This window comes from Macrobrachium rosenbergii, chromosome 25 (genome assembly GCF_040412425.1).
Source record: "Macrobrachium rosenbergii isolate ZJJX-2024 chromosome 25, ASM4041242v1, whole genome shotgun sequence".
Taxonomy (NCBI): domain Eukaryota; kingdom Metazoa; phylum Arthropoda; class Malacostraca; order Decapoda; family Palaemonidae; genus Macrobrachium; species Macrobrachium rosenbergii.
Window position 1 is genome coordinate 3465876 of NC_089765.1, and position 24822 is coordinate 3490697.

The 24822-nt window shown below is 39.7% G+C and overlaps 2 protein-coding genes across 2 annotated transcripts in view; both read right to left on the bottom strand.

Moving 5' to 3' along the window:
• LOC136852282 (uncharacterized) overlaps nucleotides 1-24822 on the bottom strand; it is a 416936-nt gene that overhangs the window by 367203 nt on the left and 24911 nt on the right. The window lies entirely within an intron of this gene.
• The window catches only part of LOC136852107 (uncharacterized), a 28857-nt gene continuing 14433 nt past the window's right edge, over nucleotides 10399-24822 (bottom strand). The window contains exons 5-11 of the mRNA XM_067126557.1: nucleotides 19179-19376; nucleotides 18810-18981; nucleotides 18434-18612; nucleotides 16154-16171; nucleotides 12549-12686; nucleotides 10694-11889; nucleotides 10399-10519 (exon numbers count right to left, since the gene is read on the bottom strand). Coding sequence (XP_066982658.1) covers nucleotides 10399-10519; nucleotides 10694-11889; nucleotides 12549-12686; nucleotides 16154-16171; nucleotides 18434-18612; nucleotides 18810-18981; nucleotides 19179-19376 — 2022 coding nt within the window. The remainder of the gene's footprint in view (nucleotides 10520-10693; nucleotides 11890-12548; nucleotides 12687-16153; nucleotides 16172-18433; nucleotides 18613-18809; nucleotides 18982-19178; nucleotides 19377-24822) is intronic.

A 24822-nucleotide genomic window follows, 5' to 3' on the forward strand; every position in this document is an offset into this window, starting at 1 on the left:
AGCAGCCTGCGTTCATTCGTCTCGTTGATCGTTGTCTTGTTTCACGCTCCCTTGTCTTCCTCTCTTCTCACAAACACCATTTTTTCACAGCTTCACTGATGCTCCATCACCAAAATTGCTAAAAGATATGATCACTTGCTTTGCTTGGAGTAATTTTAAATATTCAGTCAGACACATACCAGTCATGAAGCTCAGTTTCATTCTATGCAAAGAAATTAAGCTCATTGATACAAGGCTGGTCATTTTTCACTTGATTTGGCTGGCCCTGATTTGAAATTTGCTAATTGACAGCAATTGTAATATTTTTCTTGCACCTCGTAGATATTATCTTTGAGTGCTCAAGTTTTTTATCTTTCAGATGTTAGCAGGCATAAACAAAGCTGCTCAAAGACATTGAGTTTGATTTATTTGATCAGAGGAAAAAGCAAGAGAGAAATAGTTAGTCCACGGATCGTTGTTGCCGACGATCAAGATGCCGATTGGCGACGTGCAGCAGTTCAAATCTGGGCACATCACGCCTCGTAGTGTGGTTCGGAACGACAAACAAAGACAACTGTCCCACAAATTGGCACTGCCTAAGGCACAACAAAATAGGTGAGAGTTCTTTTGAGCCAGTGCCACTCATCAGACAGTGAGCCACATTTCAAATGTTACCAGACGCTAATGGTGAAAGAGAACAGAGTACTGACGCTGAGCAGCACGATCGTCTGACGAGTTAGAGGAAGCTGTGCCTGATCAGTGAGAAGACTTTTGAAAAACAAGCGACGACACCACGCCATCCTTCAGGTCACACTGGTGAAAAATGCTCGTTAGAAATATTGAAGAGTCCAGCAAAAATAACTGGGGATACCATTGAGTAGCCAGCAAGGTCACTCATCAGCACCCGGTGCGACAAAATACAGCATTGAGATGGTTCAGCAACTCTTCAGTTGGTAAAGTCAGGTACGAACAAGCCTAAATAAGTTTATTATTTTGAAGTTTTCTAGTTCGACGCCCTAACGATTATCGCCCAGCAAGTAGTTTAACAGAGATCCGAACCTGCGAAGGCCGTCAGTCAACCGCAAAACCAACCCAGTTCGTCCCCATGCCTTTCGGAACGTATGCCGATAGCGTCTTATTTAGTCTCATCAGCGCACAGAAAGAAGGAGCGTGGCGGAAAGGTGTCGTGCAAGATGGTCTTCGCTTAGTCCCATGTCGTTAGCAAGTGGAGGTCGAGCAGTAACAGAAGTCAAAATGAAAGCAGCAGGCAGAAAGGAAGCGGAGAAAATACTTTGTTTAGTCAGGTGTTGCATGAATGTACTAGTAAGATTTTATTTTGCTTTGTCTTGTAAATCGGGAAGCAGGTACAGCGAATTGATTTGCACGTAAGTAGCTTGAGCGTTATGATATTCAAATTAGAATGTTGACATCAGGTTCCATGACCATTTCATATATTCAATGTTTGACATTTGGCAAGTGTTCTAGCAAATTAAATGAAATACCAGGTAGATAATGAAATCATTTCAAATAAAAAGACAGCCAGCGAAGATCAACAAGCTGTTGTACCACAGAAAGTGACTAAGTTAACATAAAATAGTTTCGCAAAGCCACTTATGTTGGCCCGTGTTAACTGATTGTTTCGTGATTTATTTCACCAAGGTTCAAGAGCGTAGCAAATGTTTTCCTTCGCAGCGTTGCACCGAAATGGTCTTCCATGAAACAACCGAGACGGTGGTTGCATTCATACGTATGTAATAATACATACTAGTTAGTCTCTGTTAAATATAGACGAACAGTCAGTTTTAGAAGAATGTATTAGTGCCAAGGCTGGTAGACGGGATATAAGGCAATATGTGAGATGGTGGTCGGGAACAGATACAGACATCTTCAGCTAAAACCTGGGAGAATTGTATAGACGTGGCTTGGGCCTCTGTGTCTGAGATTTGGAAAAGTTCAGATTATTGGCGAGTACCAGCAGCGGCTTAAAGCTGACATATGAACATTTACGGTAGTGAAGACATGGTCATGGAAAGATACAGCCTAGCAAGTTTGTTGTGCAGTTATTTTTCACTCAGATTTCAGTTGGCAAGAAGAAATTCTGTGGAAAGTCCCATGATATCAGTTAAACAGTTTTTTGATATCAGTATTATTAATGTAGTATTAATGGCACAATATAGTGGTCAAAATACTGAATGCAGAGTAATGAAATACAGATTCAGCTTTTGATGTTGAATTTAGTTAAACAAGCCAGTGAATATGTATACGTTTCGCATCAATAATAAGCGTGTTGTAGTGTTATTTACATCTGTAAGTCGTAGATCGCTTCTGAATCAATTTCTTGGGAGTTCAAATTTGTCGATCTGTCAAGTTATCGACTTAGTCTCGTACGACAGCGGCTCTTCATGTCATTACGCAGAATGGAACCCGATAGCGCCGAGTCGAGCACACCTTCTCGGCACAACGTCCTCAACACTCACCACCGGTGTCCCTTGTCCATACCGGACTCTTTAGCAGCCACAGAGATTCACAAACATAAAAATCAGGGGAGCGGGCCGAGACTGCAACATTCCACCGGCCGAAATCCACCATCGGCAGCAACTTCCGCATTTCTGATTTGGGCGAGCAGTTACTTGTGTCAACATCAAGGGTTACAGTAGCCGCCAGAGCTGTCTTCGCACACGAGTAGCACTTCCTCATCCCATTTTCCTCAAAAGCTTGAACAGCCTTCGATATCTAGTTTCAATTGGGCTGAGTACTTATTTCTGAGTCGTGCTCTATCCCAGGGAATTCTCAGACGCATTACCGGTCTGCCTTCATCAAAGAGTACAGGCGGTCCTTTGCCAGCACTCTCTGTGCCAGATCACGCTAACAGCCTGAATAATCCTGAATCAGCAGACACCAAAATCAGCTCGCCACCCATAGTTTGGCAGCCTCATTTGTAGACGACCAGTTTAATACTTTTTGCACTGTCAGGTATTACATAGCCAGCACAGCATCTGGAGCGCCGAAGACATTTCAGTTAACAGGCCGAATAATATGTTCAGCAACACTATCTTTCTTTGGGTATGTGACAAAAGCACTGTGTCTTCTTTCACTACGGATCAATAGCAGTAAGTGTTGATAAGCTCATGATGTTAGACACCTGTCTCTCACTCGTGCATTGACAGTTCATAGACATTGAAGCCGGCAGGTGCCAAAACTGTCTTCACATCGGCTCTATACCTGTAGACGTTGCTCATGTGTCCCGGGATCACCTTTTCCCTCTCGAAAACAGTGGTGGTTGCACGACGTGTTGTGATTCAGTGCTCAGCGGAGCCAAAGCCTGTGTTCACCCAAGATGGGTTTGTTATGAAAGTATATTACGACCATCTTCTCCTTTCTGGCTGGTTGGCAGCATGGAGAAAGTGAACCATCAGCTTGCTGGAACAGGTTAGAACAGATGAGTGTTGTCCAGCCTTATTTGCAATACTTGACAGCCTCCACAACTCCAAAGTAGAAGCAGTGTTAAAAGTCAAGTAGCGTCTAAGTTTAACAGAATACCGAGCTGACAATCGGAAGCCCTCCTAGGGCCTCTAAGGATTAGACTTGTTTACGTGGCCAAGAATCAATTGTTACCTGTTACTATATACCTGTTGTTTGGTTGAAATTCAACTGTACATTATACTCGGCAAATGAATTTCATCAACAGTGACAAATTCCTTCCACTGGCCGAAGTCAGACTTGAACTCTGAGCTCAGCAGATATTACACCACGACCTCAGCTCAGAAATAGCAGTCTCCTGTTAGGAGAGAGAGTTGGCAACATGTCAGCATAATCTAAAGTTTGTTGTCCGAAATAAAGGTCTTTTCTCTTTCAAATATCACACCCAGAACAGAGCCTCACACCTTCTCTGGGGGCTGGATGTCTGGTTGTTAAAATCTCAGATCAGTATACTTATCACTTTTCTGCTTCCCAATTACCGGACAAAAAGGGAGCCCAGAACAAAACACGCCAATTCTTAGTTGCTTGTCTTCCCTCTCAAAATTTCATGTTACATCAAAGAGTTTGAATTTGAACAAATGACAAGATTTTGGGTCAATTTCAGAGTTTTTCATAACTGAACAAACCAGAGGTCTTAGCATGGCCTGCTCAAAGCCATCATACAGCAGCCTGGGCCGAAGAAACCAGATGACAGACAGCATAAGCTCAGGGAAACAGGTGCCACCACCTCCTACAGCTATCTTCTGCCGACACCAAAATTCATGTTATTAATAACTGGCTTTCAGCAAAATTTACTTACAAAGAAGATTTCTTCAGGTTTAGCATATGCAGGCTCTGTTACCTGATTGAAAATTTATTATTGTTGGGTCAGTATCCTGAACATATGTGGTCGAAAGGTCGTCATTTAGTATTATGTTATTTTTCATTCGTCCATATATACCATGACACGAATTGTAATCGTTCACTCAGAAACTTACCGCGCAGCAGCGCTGACCACCGTATATGATGCAAAAGATCACATAGTACTCATGAATATCGTGAAGGCCAAATAGATTTTGTGTTCTGCTGTCACACCGATGATCTTGGCAGAATTAGTCAAGAGTAGTAAATATTGTGATATCAGTTTGAGAACAAACAAAACTGAAAGTTTGTTTCATGAATTTATAGAGGTGACAAATTGAAAGGTGTCTATAGAGCTGGCGATAGTGCAGAATGTGAAAGGAGTAGCAAAGAATACTCACCCCAGAGTTACATACACGCATTTTTGAAGTATAAAATATTCATTTAGTGAAGCCGACAGTTGGCATCATCATGCCAGGCATGTCGCTGTTTTCTTCAGCAGCTTTAGATACCAGAAAGCTCTGCCATTCTTCTGTTATAGCGTTTATTTGTCCAAACTTCCTTGCGTAGGTTCATCTCCTTTCTTCAAGTTTCTCGCAGTCTCTGGCCCGTCAATCACCATGTCTGAGCCGTTTGATCAGCGAGCTCATCTCATTCTTCCACTCCACCGTTCATCAATGAGTAAATGGCGAATGGAATTTGTAACCGAAAATCTTCCAGCTTCCTGTCGTTGTGGTTCACGTTTCGAAATACAGTAACATATTCCAAAGCGAATTTAACATATGTTAACAAAGTTCTCAAATAGTATCTTCATTTTTTCAGTGCCATTTTCTTCGCCATCAGCCTCCACAGAAAAAACTAGTATCTTCATGAAGCTCTTTCACTCCAATGGAATAAGAAAGAGTTTACCAGTAGAGTAGCCTGTCAATAAGCCAATTAGTTCAAGCGTAAAAGCACAGCAGTAGGTCTTTCATCTCCTTCTCATGTTCATATTTATCACTTGCTCACTCCACTTGTTTTTATGAGCAAATTTATAGATGAAAATATCAACATACATTGTATAAGACACATGGGCCTGACTATGTTACTGTAAAGTGTATGATTTGCTTAGTCAGTTTATTTGTAGACGTACAGAGCTGGCATTTATAACATTGCATTGAAAACCAAATCCTTCCTAGGCTTGTGTGACTAAAAAAAATTAACTTGATCATGTCAGGTTCCAGTTTACCTTGTGTACTTCCATGGTAATGGGTCACCTAAGGCATGAGAGACACCCAAGTGAATGTTTACATTTGGCACAGCAAATGTAATTTCTATTCTGTGACTTTATGTAATGTATTACATTAATGATTCAAGATTCAAAAGAATTACAAAATTACATGTTCATTTGGAATAATTTAGTTTTCAATACAATATTATAAATATACATCTGTACAGTCTACAATAAACTGGCTAAAAACAAATCATACACTTTACAGTGGCATAAATTAGTTACATGGAAATAATCTCTCTAATGTATGGTGAATATATTTTCATCCTATAAAAGTTTACTCATAAAAATAGTCATTGAATAAGAAGTGATAAATGCCTTAGACTGTGAAGGAGTTGAAAGACCTACCAACAGTAAGCTGCCGCTTGGATGAATTGGCCTTGGTGAAATTGATAGGCTACTCTACTGGTAAATAATATTCCATTAGGTGAAGAGCTGACTTCATGGGGTATGCAAGGCCTGTACAACTCTGTGGAACTGTTAAGCAGAAAAATGGCACTGAGGAGAAAAATGAAGATACTGACAAGTTTTGACAACGTAATGTTGAGATTCATAGCTGGAATATGGTATTACTGTATTTCAAGGAAGCATTGGTGCAACGACATGTGTACTAAGAGGTTGGAAAATTTCAGACTACAAATTCCATTCATACATTTACTCATTGATCGTGATGCTTAGACAAGAGGAGTAAGGATGAAAACCAGCTGGTCAGATAAACAGTAGATATGGTGGTGGTAGGCAGGCCAAAGACTGCAGGAAGGCCCAGGAAATTGAGAAGGGGGATAGATGAAGACCTACACCAAAGGGAGTTTGGGACAAATAAGCATATAACAGAAGAATGGCAAGAACTCTTTTGACATCTAAAACCCTTAAGGGAAACGCTGACATGCCTTATAATGATGATATGTATCAGCTACTAAATGTAAAATAATTTTATAATTTCCAAAATACGTCTTGAATGTAGCCTGGGGTGAATATTCTTGCTATAAGAAAATTCTTGTCTGCTTTTCTACCCATTCTGTCCTTAGCCTCTGCATTAAGACACCTTCAATTTAATCACCTCTACCTCATTCATAAAACAAACTCAATTTTGTTTGTTCTCAAACTTCAATCTCCACAATATTTACTTTCTCACTTGACTAATTCTGCCACAGATCATCAATTGGTATTGTAAAATTTCCTTGCATCTAACACAGCCTTCACATTACAGTACATAGGTTACTATGTGATGCTTTTGCATCATATACAGTGGTCGAAGCAGTGATGACTTTGCTGCCGCAGTATAAAGTTTCCCCTAGTGAAGGAACTTATGATTAGAAACCATTCTTGGTTACAATTCATTAATCATGGGTATACATATGGACAGATGAAAATGTATAATACTAAATGGCTTTGACTCGACCAATCTTAAATGTTCAGGATCTATTTAACAAAATAACAAATTTTCAATCAATTTGTAAAATTTTTCATAACTAACAAACCTGAAATCTTAACGAAGGAGATTTCTAGGCCTTGCTGAAGCCCAGTTATTAATAGCACATAGTTTTGGTGTCAACAGGAGATAGCTAATAGGGAAGGTGGTGGGCAGAGCCCAACCTGGCTTCCCTGAACTTATGCTGTGTCGTACCAGTTTTCTTCCAGCCCAGGTAACTGTATGAGGGATGGCTTGAGGTGGGCCATGTACTTAAGACCTCTGGTTTGTTAGTTATGAAAAATACAAATTGATTTAAAATCTGTCATTTGTTCATATACAGAACAAACCCTTGGTCTTAACGTAAGGGGAGACTTACTTTTGAAGGGAAGATAAGTAAGCTTCAGAACCAACTGGTGTTTTGTCTCACCTGGGCTCACTTACTGTCCAGTAGTTAGGGCATAGAAAAGTGTCGTATGCCTCTGATCTGAAAGGTTACCCAACAGCCAGACATCCAGGCTAGGAGACAATGGGAACTCCTGTCTAGATTGTGTCTTGGAAGAAGGAAAAGACCTTTTAATTTCCGAGACAACAAAACTCACGTTAGCTACCAACCTTGCTCTGTTGCCAGCTCCTCTCTCCCCCTGTAAGAGAGAGGAAGGGACTTGCTTCTACTAGTTCCTCATTAGACGAGTCGGTAGAGTTCTTGGCTAGCACTCTGCTAGGCCAGAGTTCAAGTCTACAGCCGGCCAATGAAGAATTAGAGGAATTTATTACTGGTGATGAAATTCATTTCTCGGTATAATGTGGTTCGGATTCCACAGTAAACTGTAGGTCTCGTTGCTAGGTAACCAATTGGTTCTTAGCCACGTAAAATAAGTCTAATCCTTAGGGCCAGCCCTAGGAGGGCTGTTAATCAGCTCAGTGGTCTGGTTAAACTAAGGTATACTTGACTTTTTAACTTGCTTCTACTTTGGAATTTGTATTGTGTAGGAACAATCAAATGTGCCAAATAGAATGGATGCTTACTCATCTGTTTCTAACCTGTTCCAGCAAATGATGGTTCACTTCTCCATGCTGCCAACCGGTAGAGGAGAAAAAGAAAGAAAGGAAGAAGACTAGTCATGTCATTCACTCTCACTTTCATAACAAACATCTTAGGTGAGACACAAACTGTCCCGCTAGGGGCACTGGATGAGCTACACAACCTGTCGAGCAGCCACCACCTGACTCAGGGAAAAAGTGTCCAAGGACCTATAGGCAACGTCCCACAGATAGAACGATGTGAAGGTGGTTTGGCGAAGCCAAGTACCAGCCTTCAATATCCTATGAACTGTCAAGTACTTTTTGAAAGCAATGGAGGGGCCAAGGTCCCTAACATCATGAGCTTATGCTTATACTGTATTGATCTCCGTATGTGAAGAGGTACAGTATGCTTGTCCAATCACTTCACATACCCAAAAGAAGATGGTGTTCTTGGACACTTCTTTCTTGTTCCAGCCTGTGCTAACAAAATATCTTCAGCACTCAGGTCTGAGATGTCGAGTTCTTTTTAGCTATGTAGTACCCTGACAGAACACAAAAATTATTCATCTGGGTCGTCACCTACAAAATCTCCAAGAGAGGGGTTCAAGAAAAACTCAAACCTGTCATTGTGAACTGAGGGATTTTGAGTCTCTGCTATGAATTCCAGGACAAATTCAAAGGCTACAGACCCCAACCCCTCGTGTCTAACTTTAAGAGAGTCTGTAAAGTTCACCTACTCTCTTTGATGAAGCCAAGGCCAGTGAGAAGTGAGAAGAATGTTTTCAGGGTTAAATTTCTGTCTGAGGAACCCCTACGGGTTCATAAGGAGCACGAGTAAGAATGCTAAGTACCAGGGTCAAATTGCAATTAGGAGGCTTAAGATCTCTCGGGGAACTGGACTGTTCAAAACTTTTGAGAAGAATGGAGATTTCCTAGGATGAGGAAAGGTCTGCACCTCTCATGTGCAGAACTAATCCTAAAGCGGCTCTATAGCCCTTGATGGTTGACACAGAAAGTAGCTTCTCCCTTCGTAGAAATACGAGGAAGTTTGCTACTTGTTGAATATAAGTTCCAACCGGAGAGACACCCCGTTGACGACACCAATCACAGTAGATGGCCCACTTCCCCTGGTACATGGCTGTAGATGATCTCTGTAGCTGCTCTGCGAAAAAAGCCTTTCACTTACAGGAGATACTGGATAGTCTCCAGCCATGAAGAGATAGGGACCCTACCGATTGGTGGAGCCTCTCGATGTGTGGGTTGGCAAAGGTTGTGCCAGGGGGGAATCTACCTCGGTGTCTCGGTCAGTAGAGCTAGAAGATCAGGGTTCCATTCTGCATGTGGCCATAAAGGAGCCACTAGTCATCCTGGGATTCTGAGAAGTCATTACTCTGTTGATAACTTGACAGATCAGGCAAAAAAAAAGGGGGGGGCCTAAACATCCAGGTTGTCCCAAGGGTGATTCAAGGCGTCTTCCACCGCAGCCCACGGATCTGTAACGACCAAACAAAATACCTCTAGCTTTTTGCTGTGTCTGGTCGCAGAGAGTTTATTATACACTGTTCACTGAAACTTGACAACTAAATTCAGCTATCAAAGTAAGATCTGTATTTCATTCTCTGCATTCAGTGACTGGGTCACTGAGTCATTCAGATATAAAAGGATTACATGTTAATATTCATTAATACTACATTAATGTCACTGATATCAAAAAGCTGTTTAACTTGATATCATACTTCAAATCAGGAGAAGCTCCCACAGGATTTCTTCTTATAACAAGTGAAATCTGAGAGCTGAAAAATAACCACACAACTAGAGCACTACAGAACACAATACACCTCCATGACCATTATCTTCACTCTCGTAAATGTTCTCTCATGTCCAGCTGGCCATTTCATAATTCTCATGCAAGTAAGTCTGGATTTTTCCAAATCTCCTGGGTCTGGAAGGCCCAAGCTTACACAGTCACATACCATTCTCCCAGGACAACACGAGAGATGTCCTAGCCATCTCCAATTACATTACCATCTCACATATGTAATTTGCCTTATAGTATTTCCCATCCTACCATGCTAGCTGGCTCCCAATATTCTTTCTAAAGCCTTATTTCTGTTCGTCCTTATAACAACAGAGACTGTACTAAGTATGTATATTACATACATGTAAGAAAGCTATAACCTGCATCTCAGTGGTGCATTAGTTTTAACAGTTGTTTCTCATGGAAGTTATTTCCAGTTACAACCTTCTGGGAAAATTATACTGCTGCACTCTTAGGAAAAAGGCCTTGAATAAAATAAATCACAAAAACAATGGAACAGAGGACAACACACGTTGCTTATAAAAGTGGCTTGCAAAAGCCAAAAGCTACCGCAGGCTCTTCTATTTTATGTACTTAGTCCTTCTCAGAAACAGCAACTTGTTGGTCTTCTGTGTCTTTTATTACAAGTAATTTCACATTATCTACCTGGTATTTCATTTTAATTTTACTCGGGCACTTCCACCTTGCCAAATGTCTAAACATTAAAATATAGAAATAGTCATGATTTTATGATGTCTTTATTTCTAATTTGAGATATCATAACACTCAAGAACACTACAGTACAGAACCTTAAGAGTACTTAATTCTTCCTTAATATACAGTTTACAAAAGATAAAGCAAAATAAAATCTTACTAAATACATTCATACCTTATATTCATCAGAGTAGAAAACATTCTCCACTTCCTTCTACCTATACTTTTCTCATTTTGGTTTGAATTTTTCTCTAATTCTCCACTCTTGGTATAAGGACCAAGCGAGGCCATATCCCTTGTCCTTTTACCTTTACTGACTGCTTCTTCCACCCTCACTCCTTCTTTCTGTGCACTTTGATTTTCTGGGACTAAATCAGAATTATCACTATCAGCCTCTGTTCCGAAACTAGTATGGGACTCAAAAATTTCTGGGTTGGATTTACGAATTGATTTGGTAGCCTTCCCCTTAGGTTCAGATCTCTGTTCGCTTTCCCTACTTGCTCGACGTAATCGACTAAATTCAGATTCCTTTGCAAAGGCTTCAGGACTTTGCAAATGTAAAACTAATTTAGGCTGTTCAGTACCTGACTGCAGTGAAACAGCCGAAGAGTTTACAGTTATTGCACTGAGATCCTGGGTTTCATCTATAAATGTAATATTACTAATCACACCAGGTTTGTGATGAGGTGTGCTAATGGCTCTCAATAATTTATCCCTAGTTGACTTTAATGTTTTTGCTTTGGGAGTTCCTTCAATATTTCTAGCAGGAGAATTTTCTCCACCGCCTGGGATCAACGGGTAAATGTTCTTTTCAGAAGCCTTGTTTTCCAAGTCTTCTTCCTCTTGATCAGGCCTGGCTTCCTTCCTAACCTCCTCGTCAGAACTTGGTCGTCTCTCAACGTCAGATGCCTCTGGTGTTTGAACATTTTCTCTTTCACCATTAACTTTTGGCGTCTGGGCCTGTGCTGCATTTTGGGAATGTGAAGCTCGAGTTTCCAGTGAATTTACGTTTGAATCACTGTCCTGATTGAATGGCACTGGTAAAAGAGAACTCCTCCTCCTATTTGTTATTGCCTTGGAATTCAACAGTGCCAGTTTGTGGAGTTTATTTTGTACAGCAGTTGGTGTCTTTGGTGTCATTCCCGGGCCATTTTTCCTAAGGGACGGTGATGTGCCCAAATTTACAGATTTCTCAAGATCATTGGCACATTCACCAGCATCAGCATCTTGATCATCAGCAGCAACTTCTTTTTCAGCCTGTTTCCTCCGTAGTTCTTCTTCCTCTCTTTCTTTTTCCTCCTGATCAAATCGCTTCAAATCAAACTCAATCTCTTGAGCAAGCTGTTTGTCGCCTGCTAATATTTCTTTTATCTGAAAAAGATAAAAAACTTGACCTCAAAGGATAATATCTACGAGGTTACATGATACCAAAGAAAATATTACAAATTTGCACAATGCATTTCATCAATTATAAATTCCAAATCAAAAAAGGTTAGCCAAATCAAAATTGAAAAAATATTAGCTTAACAATCATGAACAAGAGAAAACGACAATTTACATAAATTAAAAAAACTAGTTTGATCAAACAAAAATTCATGACTAGTGTAATGTCTGGACTGATATTTAAAATTACTCAAAGAAATAAAAATAAGTGTCCATATATGCTTTACTTTTGAATTTTGAGAACATTAGGCACCAGACAAGGAAACATGAAAAAATGGTTGATGTGGTACAGCAAAGAGGGGGAGGGAGAGACCAAGGGAGCAATGAAAAGTAAAAGACAGCAATCCAGCTTGGGGCTGAATGAACCCTGCTAGAAACCTTAGTTATTCCATGCTGTGCCTTTTATAACTCAAAGAAGCCACACAATTTACACTCTGATTAAAAGAAACTTAATATCATTTGTTTTATCTAAAATTCAAGGCATGAAATAAATGCAAAATATCTAGAACCTATACACGTAATCCAACTGAGAAATTACTGTCATAAAAACACTTACAAAACTAGCCTCTACATAAAATCAAGCATACCTCGTTTTTGTAATCCTTCATAAGTTCCTTAAAGTAGAGCAGTAAGTGCTTCATTAGAGGTGATCTATGTTCCTCTAATTTATGTTTGACAGCAATCAGGATTGGAACGACATTCTCTATCACACTGCGCTTTACTACCTGTAGGAATGAAAGGATTAATGAGACTTGCATAATTCCAATCGTTATTAGTTTAACCAGACCCCAGAGTCCCATACCTAAATTCTCATGAGGCTGGCCCATAGATTTCATTCTTAATTGAAGGATGAAAACTGAATCAAGGTAAAACTGAACACATTGGACATCTATGTGGGAAGATACACAAGGGAATGGGCAAAAGTTAATGGAAGACAACACTACAGCTTGAGGGCCTAAGTCCCACCACAAAAATCCTTTAGTATTGACTACCAATTAGCCCCATATGCACTTAGGAATATTTCACATGCATACACATTTGCACTGGACTCTTGATCCTGAGAATGGCTACATAACAATAGGGTGTTTTGAGCCAAGTTATATCTTAAAATTAGAATTCTATTCAAGTCCTTCCACTCTACCCAAATCTAGAGTACACAATCCCTTAAGATGAGGCAAGTCTGTGTCTATTTGGAAACACTACAACACACAGCAGCCTTACAATCCAGGGATGTGAAGAACATTTCACTTACAAGGCTAAGAGAGAGTAAATGGCAACATTCAGTTCACCAGACATTCACTCATGAAATCAGTATTTTTGGAGCTGTTCTAGAAGAGAACTTTGGACACCCTTAGTACAAGATTTATGGTTAAGAAACCAAAACAAGCACTTCTGCCTTAAATGAGCTCAACCTTACAGGAAAAGATGGAGTTGAGCTCCTCTCAACTAAAGGCAAGCGAGCTCTTAAACAGAGGCAGATTACAAGATTCAGGACATCTACCACCCACAGCTCTGCTCCATAATACTGCCACGTAGCCCAATGGCTCACCAGGCATCCCCCCACCTCTGCCCCTATTTCCCCTGCCTGGTCTGGTAGAGTGAGACTGAAAGGGACGTTGGGAAGGCTTCTTCAGTGACGAAGCAAGTTGGGAACTCTTGATTGTAGGAGGTCTTATAGGCTTCTTAGGAGGAGGCTGTGGATTCTGCTTGGAGCATTCAGATGAGAAGAAGCTGCTGCTTTACTCACTGCTTGCTGGACGAGATGATCATATCGACACCTGTCGACAGCTGCATCCAATTGAATCCTTGGGAAAAGCAGCTGGGAGTCCAGCATATTGCCATTCCTCAAGGATAACAAGGAATCCACACCGACAGACCAAGCCACTTTGGAGAGGGCTGCGTCTCTCCTCATCAGCGGGATATTGGCCCACAAATTAGGTCAGATGGGTAAGGTAGGAAATAGCCTTAGCACCAGATTGCAATAACCTGATGTAAGTTGAACTACTAACTTTACTCCTTGATGAATGGGAAGAAAAAATCTTGGCAACAGCTGAATACCACAAATCCAGGAAAGAAACAGTTTGGAAGGCAGAAGAGACAGTCGACTCCAAAGAAGCAGCTTCTTGAACGGAAAGGGAAGAACCTTCTGCTCTGACCTGATCCAGAGTCAAACCCAGCTTCACACAGACAACATCAGAGTTGACCTGTCTATTCAGAAGAGGCACAAGAGGAGTTGCACAATACTTCTTGTGGCGAGGAAGAGGAGGAGGGAGGAACTTAAATGATCTGCCAGAACAAAAGGAGTTATCTCGTCCTGAAATCAAGGAATTTGCACGATTAAGGACTGAGTCAGCGTGACTGGGACAAGGCAACTCAAATGATGACCTAAGAGTCCTTCTTCAGTCCCAGCAAGGCTTCTATTCCTGTCGGAATGATCATAGAAGGAGTCACAGTCTTTTTAGAAAGATAACTGAACTCACAAATGCGATCAATAACCTCTTCATCAGAAAAAAGAAGCTCCTGACTCTCCAAATCCTCTACCTCCTGGACACGAGGATCCCCTTTGCATTATGAAAACAACAATATTACTTAACTGCTAGATTAAAGAGGTTTTGATTTCATCTACTATGCACTGCTTGTCAATTGCAAAGCATACTGTCTTCAAGTAACAATTCAACTGTCCTAAAATTTTAAATCTTAAATAAAATAGAAGTACTACAATTGGAATGAAAACATAGCATAAATTTGATATTACTTGAAAAAACTTTGGATAACTTATATTTCATTTTTCACTTGAGCTTTTTCTGCTGCACTAGCTCTGGAATGTGTAATATTTCTAACATCTTAAATGCCATCAATATCATTCATATATTTCATGAGTTACTAGCCCCATGGTTTTGGTGTACATTTCCATCCAACACAGTAGGGAGAATAGGAAATAAAAAAAATGAATTCACTTTAAATACATTAAGTCATATAGCAAAGCTATTTCACAGAACAAAACCATTTCTGACTGCTACAAATGCCAAGCCGTTGTAGACATTAATAACCTTAAGATTAACATGCAACAAAGACTACAGAATGACAAAATTAAGCACCACTAAAAACAACGATGAAAAAGCTCATAAGCTATTGAACATCAGAAGATAATCATATCAAGATTCTCTTGACATGACAGTCATTACCAACTGAAGGTTTGGAATTACTATGATGCTTTCAACAGATAACATTTGAGGAACACAAAGATAAAACTGATGGCAATTCAGATTATTATAAAAAAATAGTTTAAACAGACCACTGAGTCATATCTCTTGGCTTTTAAAGGGTTAGCTCTTAAATGGAAGGTAGAAACTGGACAAGAATAAAGTCTGAGAAGCTAGACAGTTAGGTGGGAAGAAACCAAAAAGACCACATAAAAAGTAAAAGGCAGAAAGCAATGTAGCTAAGGATTCAAGGGACACAGCAAAGACCGTTTTGGGTTACCTACAGTGTGACTACAAGGCCCACTAAGGATTAATGGATATTCTGAGAAACTTCCAAACTTTAAAACTACTGAAATTTTTTTAAATGCACCATGCAAACACAGAAGATGGTCAACCACCATTAGTAATGATAGAACTATGAATGTTTACTAAGGTCATCAGTTGAAGGCTACATAAATCAGGAAAAACAAAAAGAAAATTAAACATTTTCTACACATGAGCATCCATTTTCTGCATTATTACTTGTAACATAACTGGTTACATCATTATTCACTATCAGTGTCCAGCCACTACAGGCAGTCCTACTAAGACTGTCATTCAGTTTTTCAATAAAACAAAGGCTGTATTTGAGCAAAAATTTGTCAAAATTGTACTGATAGGACAAACTTCTTAAGGGGGAGCGCTTTTGATGAAAAAAATCAAGAATCCAAATTTTTCCTGATATTTCATATACAGACTCTTACACCTCGGACTATATTCAGCAAATTTTATTAAAAAATTCGCAATAGTTTTTGAGTTATAAGCCAAAACCATAACCCTACTATCACTGAGAAAATTACATTTTTTGTATACAGTAATGTAATGATAACTTCAGTATATCAGTAGTATTTTCAATTTAGCTATCAAAGAAGAATATCTAAATGCGGTATATGGCAACTATATCCTACGCAAGTGCGTAGAGGCCCTGTTGGGCGAAGGAGTGTACCCACTTGGGTGATTAGTGGCAGCTCAGCTCTCGACAAAGCAAGACGTCACGCTGCCCAACCTCGTCCGTGTTTTGACACACTTTTCATTCAGCGCACTTATATTACTTTGCAAGTCAATTTTTTGTATTTCTCTTGGCTTTGTAATACTTCTTTGTTCAGAAGAAACCATGCTGAGACCAAGAAAATTTAACCTGGCCACAGAGAGGAGTGTGGGCAACTCTGACACCCCCCCCCACAATGTGGGATAATACTCTTTCCAAGAGAGAGGAAAATAATAATCACAGATAACACCAATATGATATAACATACAAAATTTGTCATAAAAACCTCAGAGTGTGAGACAACAAGCAAATAAATGGACAGACAAGCAAAAAATGTCATCATAAAACTTTGGAGGCAGGTATCTCAAAACTAAAGTTATCGACCTTCAAATGGAGACTCAGACGTAACGAATTCACCTATCTCAATGAAACAAAATACAAATGAAAGCTACATAAATTGTCTACAAAACTAAAGGTAGTTTTTTTTATTTTGTCCCAAAAATATTTTTCGGATTTATTTTTCCACGAAATCGATCGAAGATTTTTCAAAAATCAAAAATTATTTGTAAAAAAAAAATGTGAAAAAAAAAAACGCTCTATTACTTTATTCTAATCTATAATACTTGTCTACCACGTAAATTTCAGCTCTTAGGTTGCAGTAGTTACATGAATTTTTAAAGAATTTTTTTGGGGGTGAGAAGGAAAATATGAATACAGTACTGTACTGACCTTTCGCTATACATAAACTAACCAATGGCCAAAATTTCAAACTGATTCATGCAAAAAAAAAAAAAAAAAACCAGAGTTATTAATAAAAAAACAATTTTTTCAAACGCCCCCCTTAATGTACTTTACATATGCTAAGATAATGTCAATGATTAAAACACTGCAACACTCAGGCTGCTTTTGAAAACATCTGGAAAATGGCAGGAAGGCATATCTCTCGGGCAAATGACGAAAGAAAAAGAAGCATTGCATCACACACCTTAGCTCAATGAAGAATGATGAATGATGTATGAGAAAGGGGTTATGCTAGCAGCAGGGATACTCACCTAGGAAAATGATCTCTCTTCTTTTCTCAGGAATTATTTTATCTTTAGGCTAACCATCCCCATTACAAGCAATAATGCATCAGCAAAATAATAAATGTCCACTGGATACAAATAACAAACCTAATACTTAAATGAAAGACAACATGGATATAAAGGATAAGAGATAACTTTACCTTCATCCTAGAAGGGTCCTGAGAAAATAATATACATACAGTACTTAACTTTGACATAGGTACAATGACATGATCAAGATTCAACTTCAATTTTAAAAGGACTACATCTCCAACACTATCATACTCATTTTAAAGTACTGTTTAACTAGACAACCAAGACATTTCTAAACTTTCAAAAGGGTAGCTAAAAAGATTTTTTTTGTTAATTTTTAAAAGAAATATGACATAGGAAAAGTTGAAGAGGTTGGACCCTAGGTCCTGAGGGATGAAGTAGTGTCAAAGGTAGAAAATAATGCAGTTGGGGACCAAAGGGAAGCTGCGAAGACCCCTTTTCTTACTAAATGATATTCAAGTCAATCTATACCTTTTACTGTGCACTGTAATCTTCATTACACTTAATAACTCTAAAGACTTTATATAATTAGTAGATATATTCAATGCTTCTTGATGAATTTTTGCCTTGGCCAACCTACTACCTACTACCTATCTTAATGTATACTTGATCATATTTATAAAAGAACACTTACATGCAGGAAGAACAAGGGAAAATTACTTGAGTTTTTCAAATAGTTCTGCAAAATTAAATTAGCTATACTCATTGATCAAAGTAAACTAAAGTCATTGCAATAATGTATTAGCTCATGCACTGCTCAATGAAACCAACTGACAACATAGTAACCAACTAGAACACTAGACACCTGACTAATGTCTGCCATAATTATTATAAGGCAATTAAACCAGACCACTGAACTCTATTTCTATAGTGATAAGGCTAGTCCAAAGGAATTTTAATTTTGAAAAGGTGGAAATGAGACTAAGAAAAGATAGTTGGACAGCAAAATTGGTATATACCAAAGTGACCAGACGAAAAGTTACATTATAAAGTAATGTACTAGGGCCTCTTTCATGAATATGCTGAGGCATTACTGCATGACACTGCCACAGACTTTAATAAATAGCTTAATTATAAGATTCAAATTTAGCTCACTATCACACTTACCCAGGAGATAAGCAGACTTTGATCACCATACCAGCCATGGCAGCTTCTTCTGCTTGATCTGCAGGTTGATCTGTGTCCTCGGGTCGTGATTTCAGGGACGCAAGCTTGATCTCGTCGCTTCTCAAGACATTCAGTGTGTCCTCCAGCATGGGCAAGCTTCCAGGAGAGAGCTTTATGCGACCATCAACCAATCCACCTGGAATTTAAAATGTAACTCAACCATTTTTGAGTAGTGTCATTCTGCTTCTACAAAACTATGGGGTTTTCAGTTTCTCAGACTCTTTAAGATGGTCAGACTTCAATTATTTTGACTTGACAGTATAAATATGTGCCCATCGTTTCATCTCTCATATCAAGTTTCTGTTCTTCATTGACAAAACAATGAATATTAACCTAAAACATCCTGAATAAGTCGGTGGGTTGTTGTAAATCTCTGCTCATCCTGCATGTGATCCAGCATGAACTTATAGATCATCATCCTGTCTTCCATATGTTCTTTGCCAGCAAGAGAGAACAACTCCTTTTCTTTGGAGCTCTGGGTGAATCTGTTATAACTCTCGTGTTCCTGCAAAATCAAACAGGAGACTTCATGATTGCATTCCCAAACATGGGAACTCAATGTACTGAGGCTTGAGAACATCTGCATAAAGCAACTTAAAGCAACACCACAGATTGCTCAGCAGCCACAAATAGCATCACAGATATCCCAGTCAACTACACAAAACCTAATCAAAAGAAGGGTCTGCCGAAATGAACACTCACCTCATAGCAGTTATAATGGAAGATACATTCAATAAAGTGCTGGCAGAGAATCTTTGGGAAGCGTTTCAGCAACCTCTCAGTGATGTAGAACAGAACGGTGCTCCGCATTTCTTCGTGATCATCAGTCAGACACTGAAACCAAACATTAAGACATGAACTAGGGTTCAATAAAACAATCAACACCAAATGAAATGTGGGCTATATATATAGGTTTCCTGCTCTTAAATTTTGTCCCTCAGTTAAGAACAAATCCCAAGAGTTTCAGATCAATCAATTCTCTAAATATTAATCCCAACTCTACCCTTTTCTTGTTTTCTTCAGGCATGGATAGCCTGACATACTGCCTCTGTATTAAAAGAAAAATAAATGGTTATCAGTAAAGATGATGTTCCATTTCTCTGTACAATAATTCATATGAAAAACTGACCAAACTGAAACACACATCAGAGAAAAGACCACATGCTCTCTTACATAGTTGTAAATCGGTTTGATGATGATTTTAAATCTGCAAGACAGCTATGCCATTATAGTTAACTAATCTCATTCTCTCGCAACATTTGACACATCATTTTTCACGTTTTCAAAAATAGTCAAGCAAAAATTGAAATACCTTCCTCGTGCAAATTTGTAAAGTTCAAGCAATGAAAAATCTTCCCAATAACCCTTAAACGCCGACTGGACGTATCATACATCGACTAAAATTGTCTGTTGGGTGCCGAGTGGACATACTGTATGTCGACAACAAAAAATTTCAACCTTCAAGTCAACTTTGACTGACCAAATGGTCGAAACGCAATTGTAAGCTAAACCTACATTCTAGTAATATTCAATCATTTACCTTCATTTTGCAACAAATTGGAAGTCTCTAGCACAATATTTCGATTTATGGTGAATTTTAAAAACTTTTTCCTTACGTCCTGCGCGGTAACTCGGCCGAAAATTTCAGAAATTCTTTCGTCATTTTGTCATAATTTTTGCACTGTTTTATATTAGCCGTTACATAAAGTTTTATATACGAAAATGTGCGCAATTTCATGTAAAATACAGCAAAATACAACCCATGGTTGTAGCTTTTATTAGTTTGGAAATATTTTCATATAAATCATGATAACTGCCAAAATTTCAACCTTCGTCAATCCTTGAGTCGACCTAAAATGGTCAAAACGCAATTGTAAGCTAAAACTCTACATTCTAGTAATATTCAATCATTTACCTTTAATTTTCCAACAAATTAAAGTCTCTAGCACAATATTTCGATTTATGGTGAATTTAAAAAAAAAACTTTTTCCTTACGTCCGCGCCAGAAATTCTTTCGTCACGTTGTCGTAATCTTTGCACCATTTTATATTAGTCGTTACATAAGGTTTTATATCTGGAAATGTGTGCAATTTCATGTAGAATACAACACAAAATAACTCATGGTTGTAGCTTTTATCAGTTTTGAAATATTTTCATATAAATCACGATAACTGCCAGTTTCAAACTGGTCAACTTTAACTCGACCGAAATGGTCGAAAAACGCAATTGTAAGCTAAAACTCTTACATTCTAGTAATATTCAATCATGTACCTTCATTTTGCAACAAACTGGAAGTCTCTAGCGCAATATTTCGATTTATGGTGAATTTCTGAAAAAAAAAAAAACTTTTTCCTTACGTCTGCGCGCGGTAACTTGGCCGAACATCTCAGAAATTCTTTCGTCAAGTTGTCGTAATGTTTGCATCGTTTTACATTAGTCATTATATAAACTTTTATATATGAAAATGTGTGCAATTTCATGTAGAATACAACAGAAAATAACTCATGGTTATAGCTTTTATCAGTTTTGAAATATTTTCACATAAATCACGATAACTGCCAAAATTTCAACCTTCGGTCAACTTTAACTCGACCGAAATGGTCGAAAAACTCAATTGTAAGCTAAAACTCTTACATTCTAGTAATATTCAATCATTTACCTTAATTTTGCAATAAATTGGAAGTCTCTAGCACAATATTTCGATTTATGGTGAATTTTTGAAAACATTTTCTCCTTACGTCCGCGCGGTAACTCGGCCGAACATCTCAGAAATTCTTTCGTCACGTTGTCGTAATGTTTGCACCGTTTTATATTAGTCATTACGCAAACTTATATATGAAAATGCGCAATTTCATGTAGAATACAACAGAAAATAACTCATGGTTGTAGCTTTTATCAGTTTTGAAATATTTTCATATAAATCACGATAAATAGAAAAATTCGACTTTCGGTCAACTTTAACTCGACCGAAATGGTCGAAAACTGCAATTGTAAGCTAAAACACTTACAGTCTAGTAATATTCAATCAATTAGCTTCATTTTTCAACAAACGGGAAGTCTCTAGCACAATATTTAGATTTATGATGAATTTAAAAAACATTTTTTTACGTCCACAAGACATTTAATTCATGCATCATTTTAGGTGATAATATTTTCATGCTGTTTTGATCATTTTACAATTTGTTATATACCAAAATCATCGCAATTTAGTGTACAATACAAAGAAAAACCCGTTAGCTTTAACCGCTTTGCTCACAGCGATTTGTATAAAATTATATATGAAAGATTTTGCGCTGTCATATATTTCAATATTTATATATGATAATGATATATTTTTTTTCATTTCTGATGGTTGCATACTAAACTTCAGGCAATGACAAAAAAAGGAGCCAAAAATGAACTCTTAATCTTAAAAACTAAGCGTGCTGTGATTTTTTGAAAAAAATTTTTTTTCCGCTTCGGCGCTAACTCCCGAATGCCGCCGGCATACAGGAGACGTTTTTGTAAATAGAGGCTCGGCGTTAGAGAGTTAAGAGGTAGGACTATCATAACCTTCAGGGTAATATGCCACTCTTTTTTTACTGTACGCTACATTCTTGTTGCCTTCAGACCTGGCCTTGCATCAGAAATATGTGCATTGCCTATCCCTTTAATAACTGAAAGGAAATATTTGAAAATATCACCTGCAAGATGCGAGCAAAAGAAGGACCCCCTTGAGCTTGAGATAATCCTCTTGCAACAAGTTGATGAGTAGTGTGAGAGTAGTCCTTCTGACCTCTAGATCAGGGTCACGTGAACAAGCAGTCACTTGTGGCATCAGAGGATCTACAAGAGTGCATACCTGGAAAAGAAATCACCGCTTTTTAAAGTAAATTGTGTGTTTTCCCTAACTATACAAACCCGAGGTCCTTTACATTAAAAATGACTTTCAGTGAAGCTGGAAACGGCCGTTGAACTTTTGAACAAGGTGGTTAGACCGTTAGACAGTTAACTACCGTCCAGGAGGCAGAAGTCCCACCTGCCCAGATGTAAACATTCCAATTAGCCTTTTGGCCCAGGTGTCAGATTGAGAAGTGACTTGAGGTGGGCATGAAAATATAATGTAAAGGACCTCAGGTTTGTACAGTTAAGAAAAATACAATTTACTTTAAAAATTGATTTGTTCCAACACGATATACTGTACAAACCGTCGGTCCTTTATATTAGGAAGACTCACTGGTTGGAGGGAGGAATCTGAGCGAGTCTCTATGAACTGACTGGAGTTCGCCACACCTTGTGTTCCCTTCCTGGTCGACAGAGCGAGGAAGGGAAAACTGCCTCTGAGAAAATGATCAGGTTGTAAGAAATGCGAGATCAATTATCAGACTTCTGGGTCCCTTTGCATGAGTGAGGAAAATTGTAGTTCAAGCAAAGCAGGCTAGGAAGAACCTTGAAAGTCGGTGACAGTAAGGCAAATACAAGCATTGGGTTTGTCTTATTGTCATGGTCTCCTTCCTTCCCTTGCTAGAGGAAGGAGAGGGATTGCCTCTATGATCCTAAAAGGAAACAGAACGGAAACTCGAGTTGTATGCTTACCTGCATCGACCGCCAGATCCAGCATGTAACGGCACGTCCGCTCCCCGCTTGCAGGAAGAGAGCCAAGATGAAGAGAAGGAAGAGAGGCCAGTCACTCCACAATCTTTCTCCCATCCACAACTGTACATCTTAGGCGAGATGCAACCTGTCCTGTTAGAGGAGCCGGGTAAGCTACACAACTTGTTGAGTAGCCACCACAGGACCCAAGGAAAGTGTCCAAGGACTTGTGGGCAATATCCCAAAGATAAAAGGAAGTGAAGGTGGTTTATTTGGACCACACCCCAGAGCTCAATACCTATGGAACCAACAGGTTCTTTCGGGATGTGAAGGATGGACCAATGCTGCGGACTTCATGAGCTCTTGGGAGGAGCGTACCGGTGTCGTCTTCTCCAGCAGCACTGTACGCTCTCCTAATCGTCTCACGAAGCCAGAAAGAAATTGTGTTCTTGGACATCTCATTCTTGGTCGAGCTGGCACTAATGAAGAGTCGTCAACACTCGGGCCGGAGATGGCGAGTTCTCTTCAGGTAGCTACCGCAGCAGTCTAACAGGACTCAGTAGCATCTCACCTGGGTCATTACCTACGAAGTTCTCTAGGGAGGGGATTGTGAAGGACTCAAACCGAGTGTCAGGGACTGATGGGTTCTGAGTCTTCACTACGAAGTCCGGGACGAAGTTGAGCATAACTGATCCCCATCCCCTTGAGTGTTTAACATCAAAGGAAAGTCTGTGAAGTTCACCAACTCTCTTTGCCAATGCCAGGGCAAGCAGGAAAACAGTCTTGGGGGTCAGGTCCCTATCTGACGACTCTCATAAAAGCTCATACGGTGCACGAGTCAGGCTCCTTAGAAAGAAAGTCACGTCCCACGCAGGAGGCCTGAGGTCCCAGTGGGCAAGATCTCTTGAAACTTCTCATCTCGCCAAGGATGAGGAGATATCTCACCCTTTCAGCCGCAAGACTAGGCCAGCACCAATAGCATTTACAGCTGAAACGTGAGAGAAGTTTCTCTCGGCGAAGAAAGATGAGTAAGTCCGCGACCTGCTGAACAGTAGCTCCGACTGGAGAGATACCCCGTCCACGACACCACCCACAGAAGATGGACCACTTTCCCTGGTATACTGCTGCAGAGGACTGTCTGAGGTATCCAGCCATCTCCATTGCTGCAGGACACAAAAAGCCTCTGCTCGCAGGGAGTGGGTGTGGATAACCCACTCATGAAGACACAGGGACTGCACTGCCAGGTGACACTGCTCGACATGGGGTTGACACTGCAGGTTGGGCGGTGGAGGTGGCGCGGCGCGGCGGGGGTGCCCTCTCTCTCTCTCTCTCTCTCTCTCTCTCTCTCAGCCTCAGAAAGAGGAGCCAGCAGTCGGGATACCAAACAACCTGAAGCCATTTGGGAGCCACCAGAATCATCCTTAGATTCGGGGCAATCATCACTTGGCTGATCACCCTGCGAATCAGACAGAATGGAGGAAAGGCGTAGATGTCAAGGTTGGAACGCGTCCTCCACAGCCAGATGGCAAACAGATCGATGACTGGATGCCCCCACAGGCCGAACAACCTTTCCGCGATGTCTGGATGAAGGGACCACTCTGTCCCAATCACCTGATTCTGGCAGCTGAGCTTGTCTGCCACTACATTCCTCTTGCCTGGAATGTACCTGGATGACAGCTCTACTGAGTGAGCCAGCACTCACTCGTGCACCTTCATTGTCAACTGGTGAAGCGGGAGAGACACTAGGCCCCCCTGCTTGTTGACATATGCCACT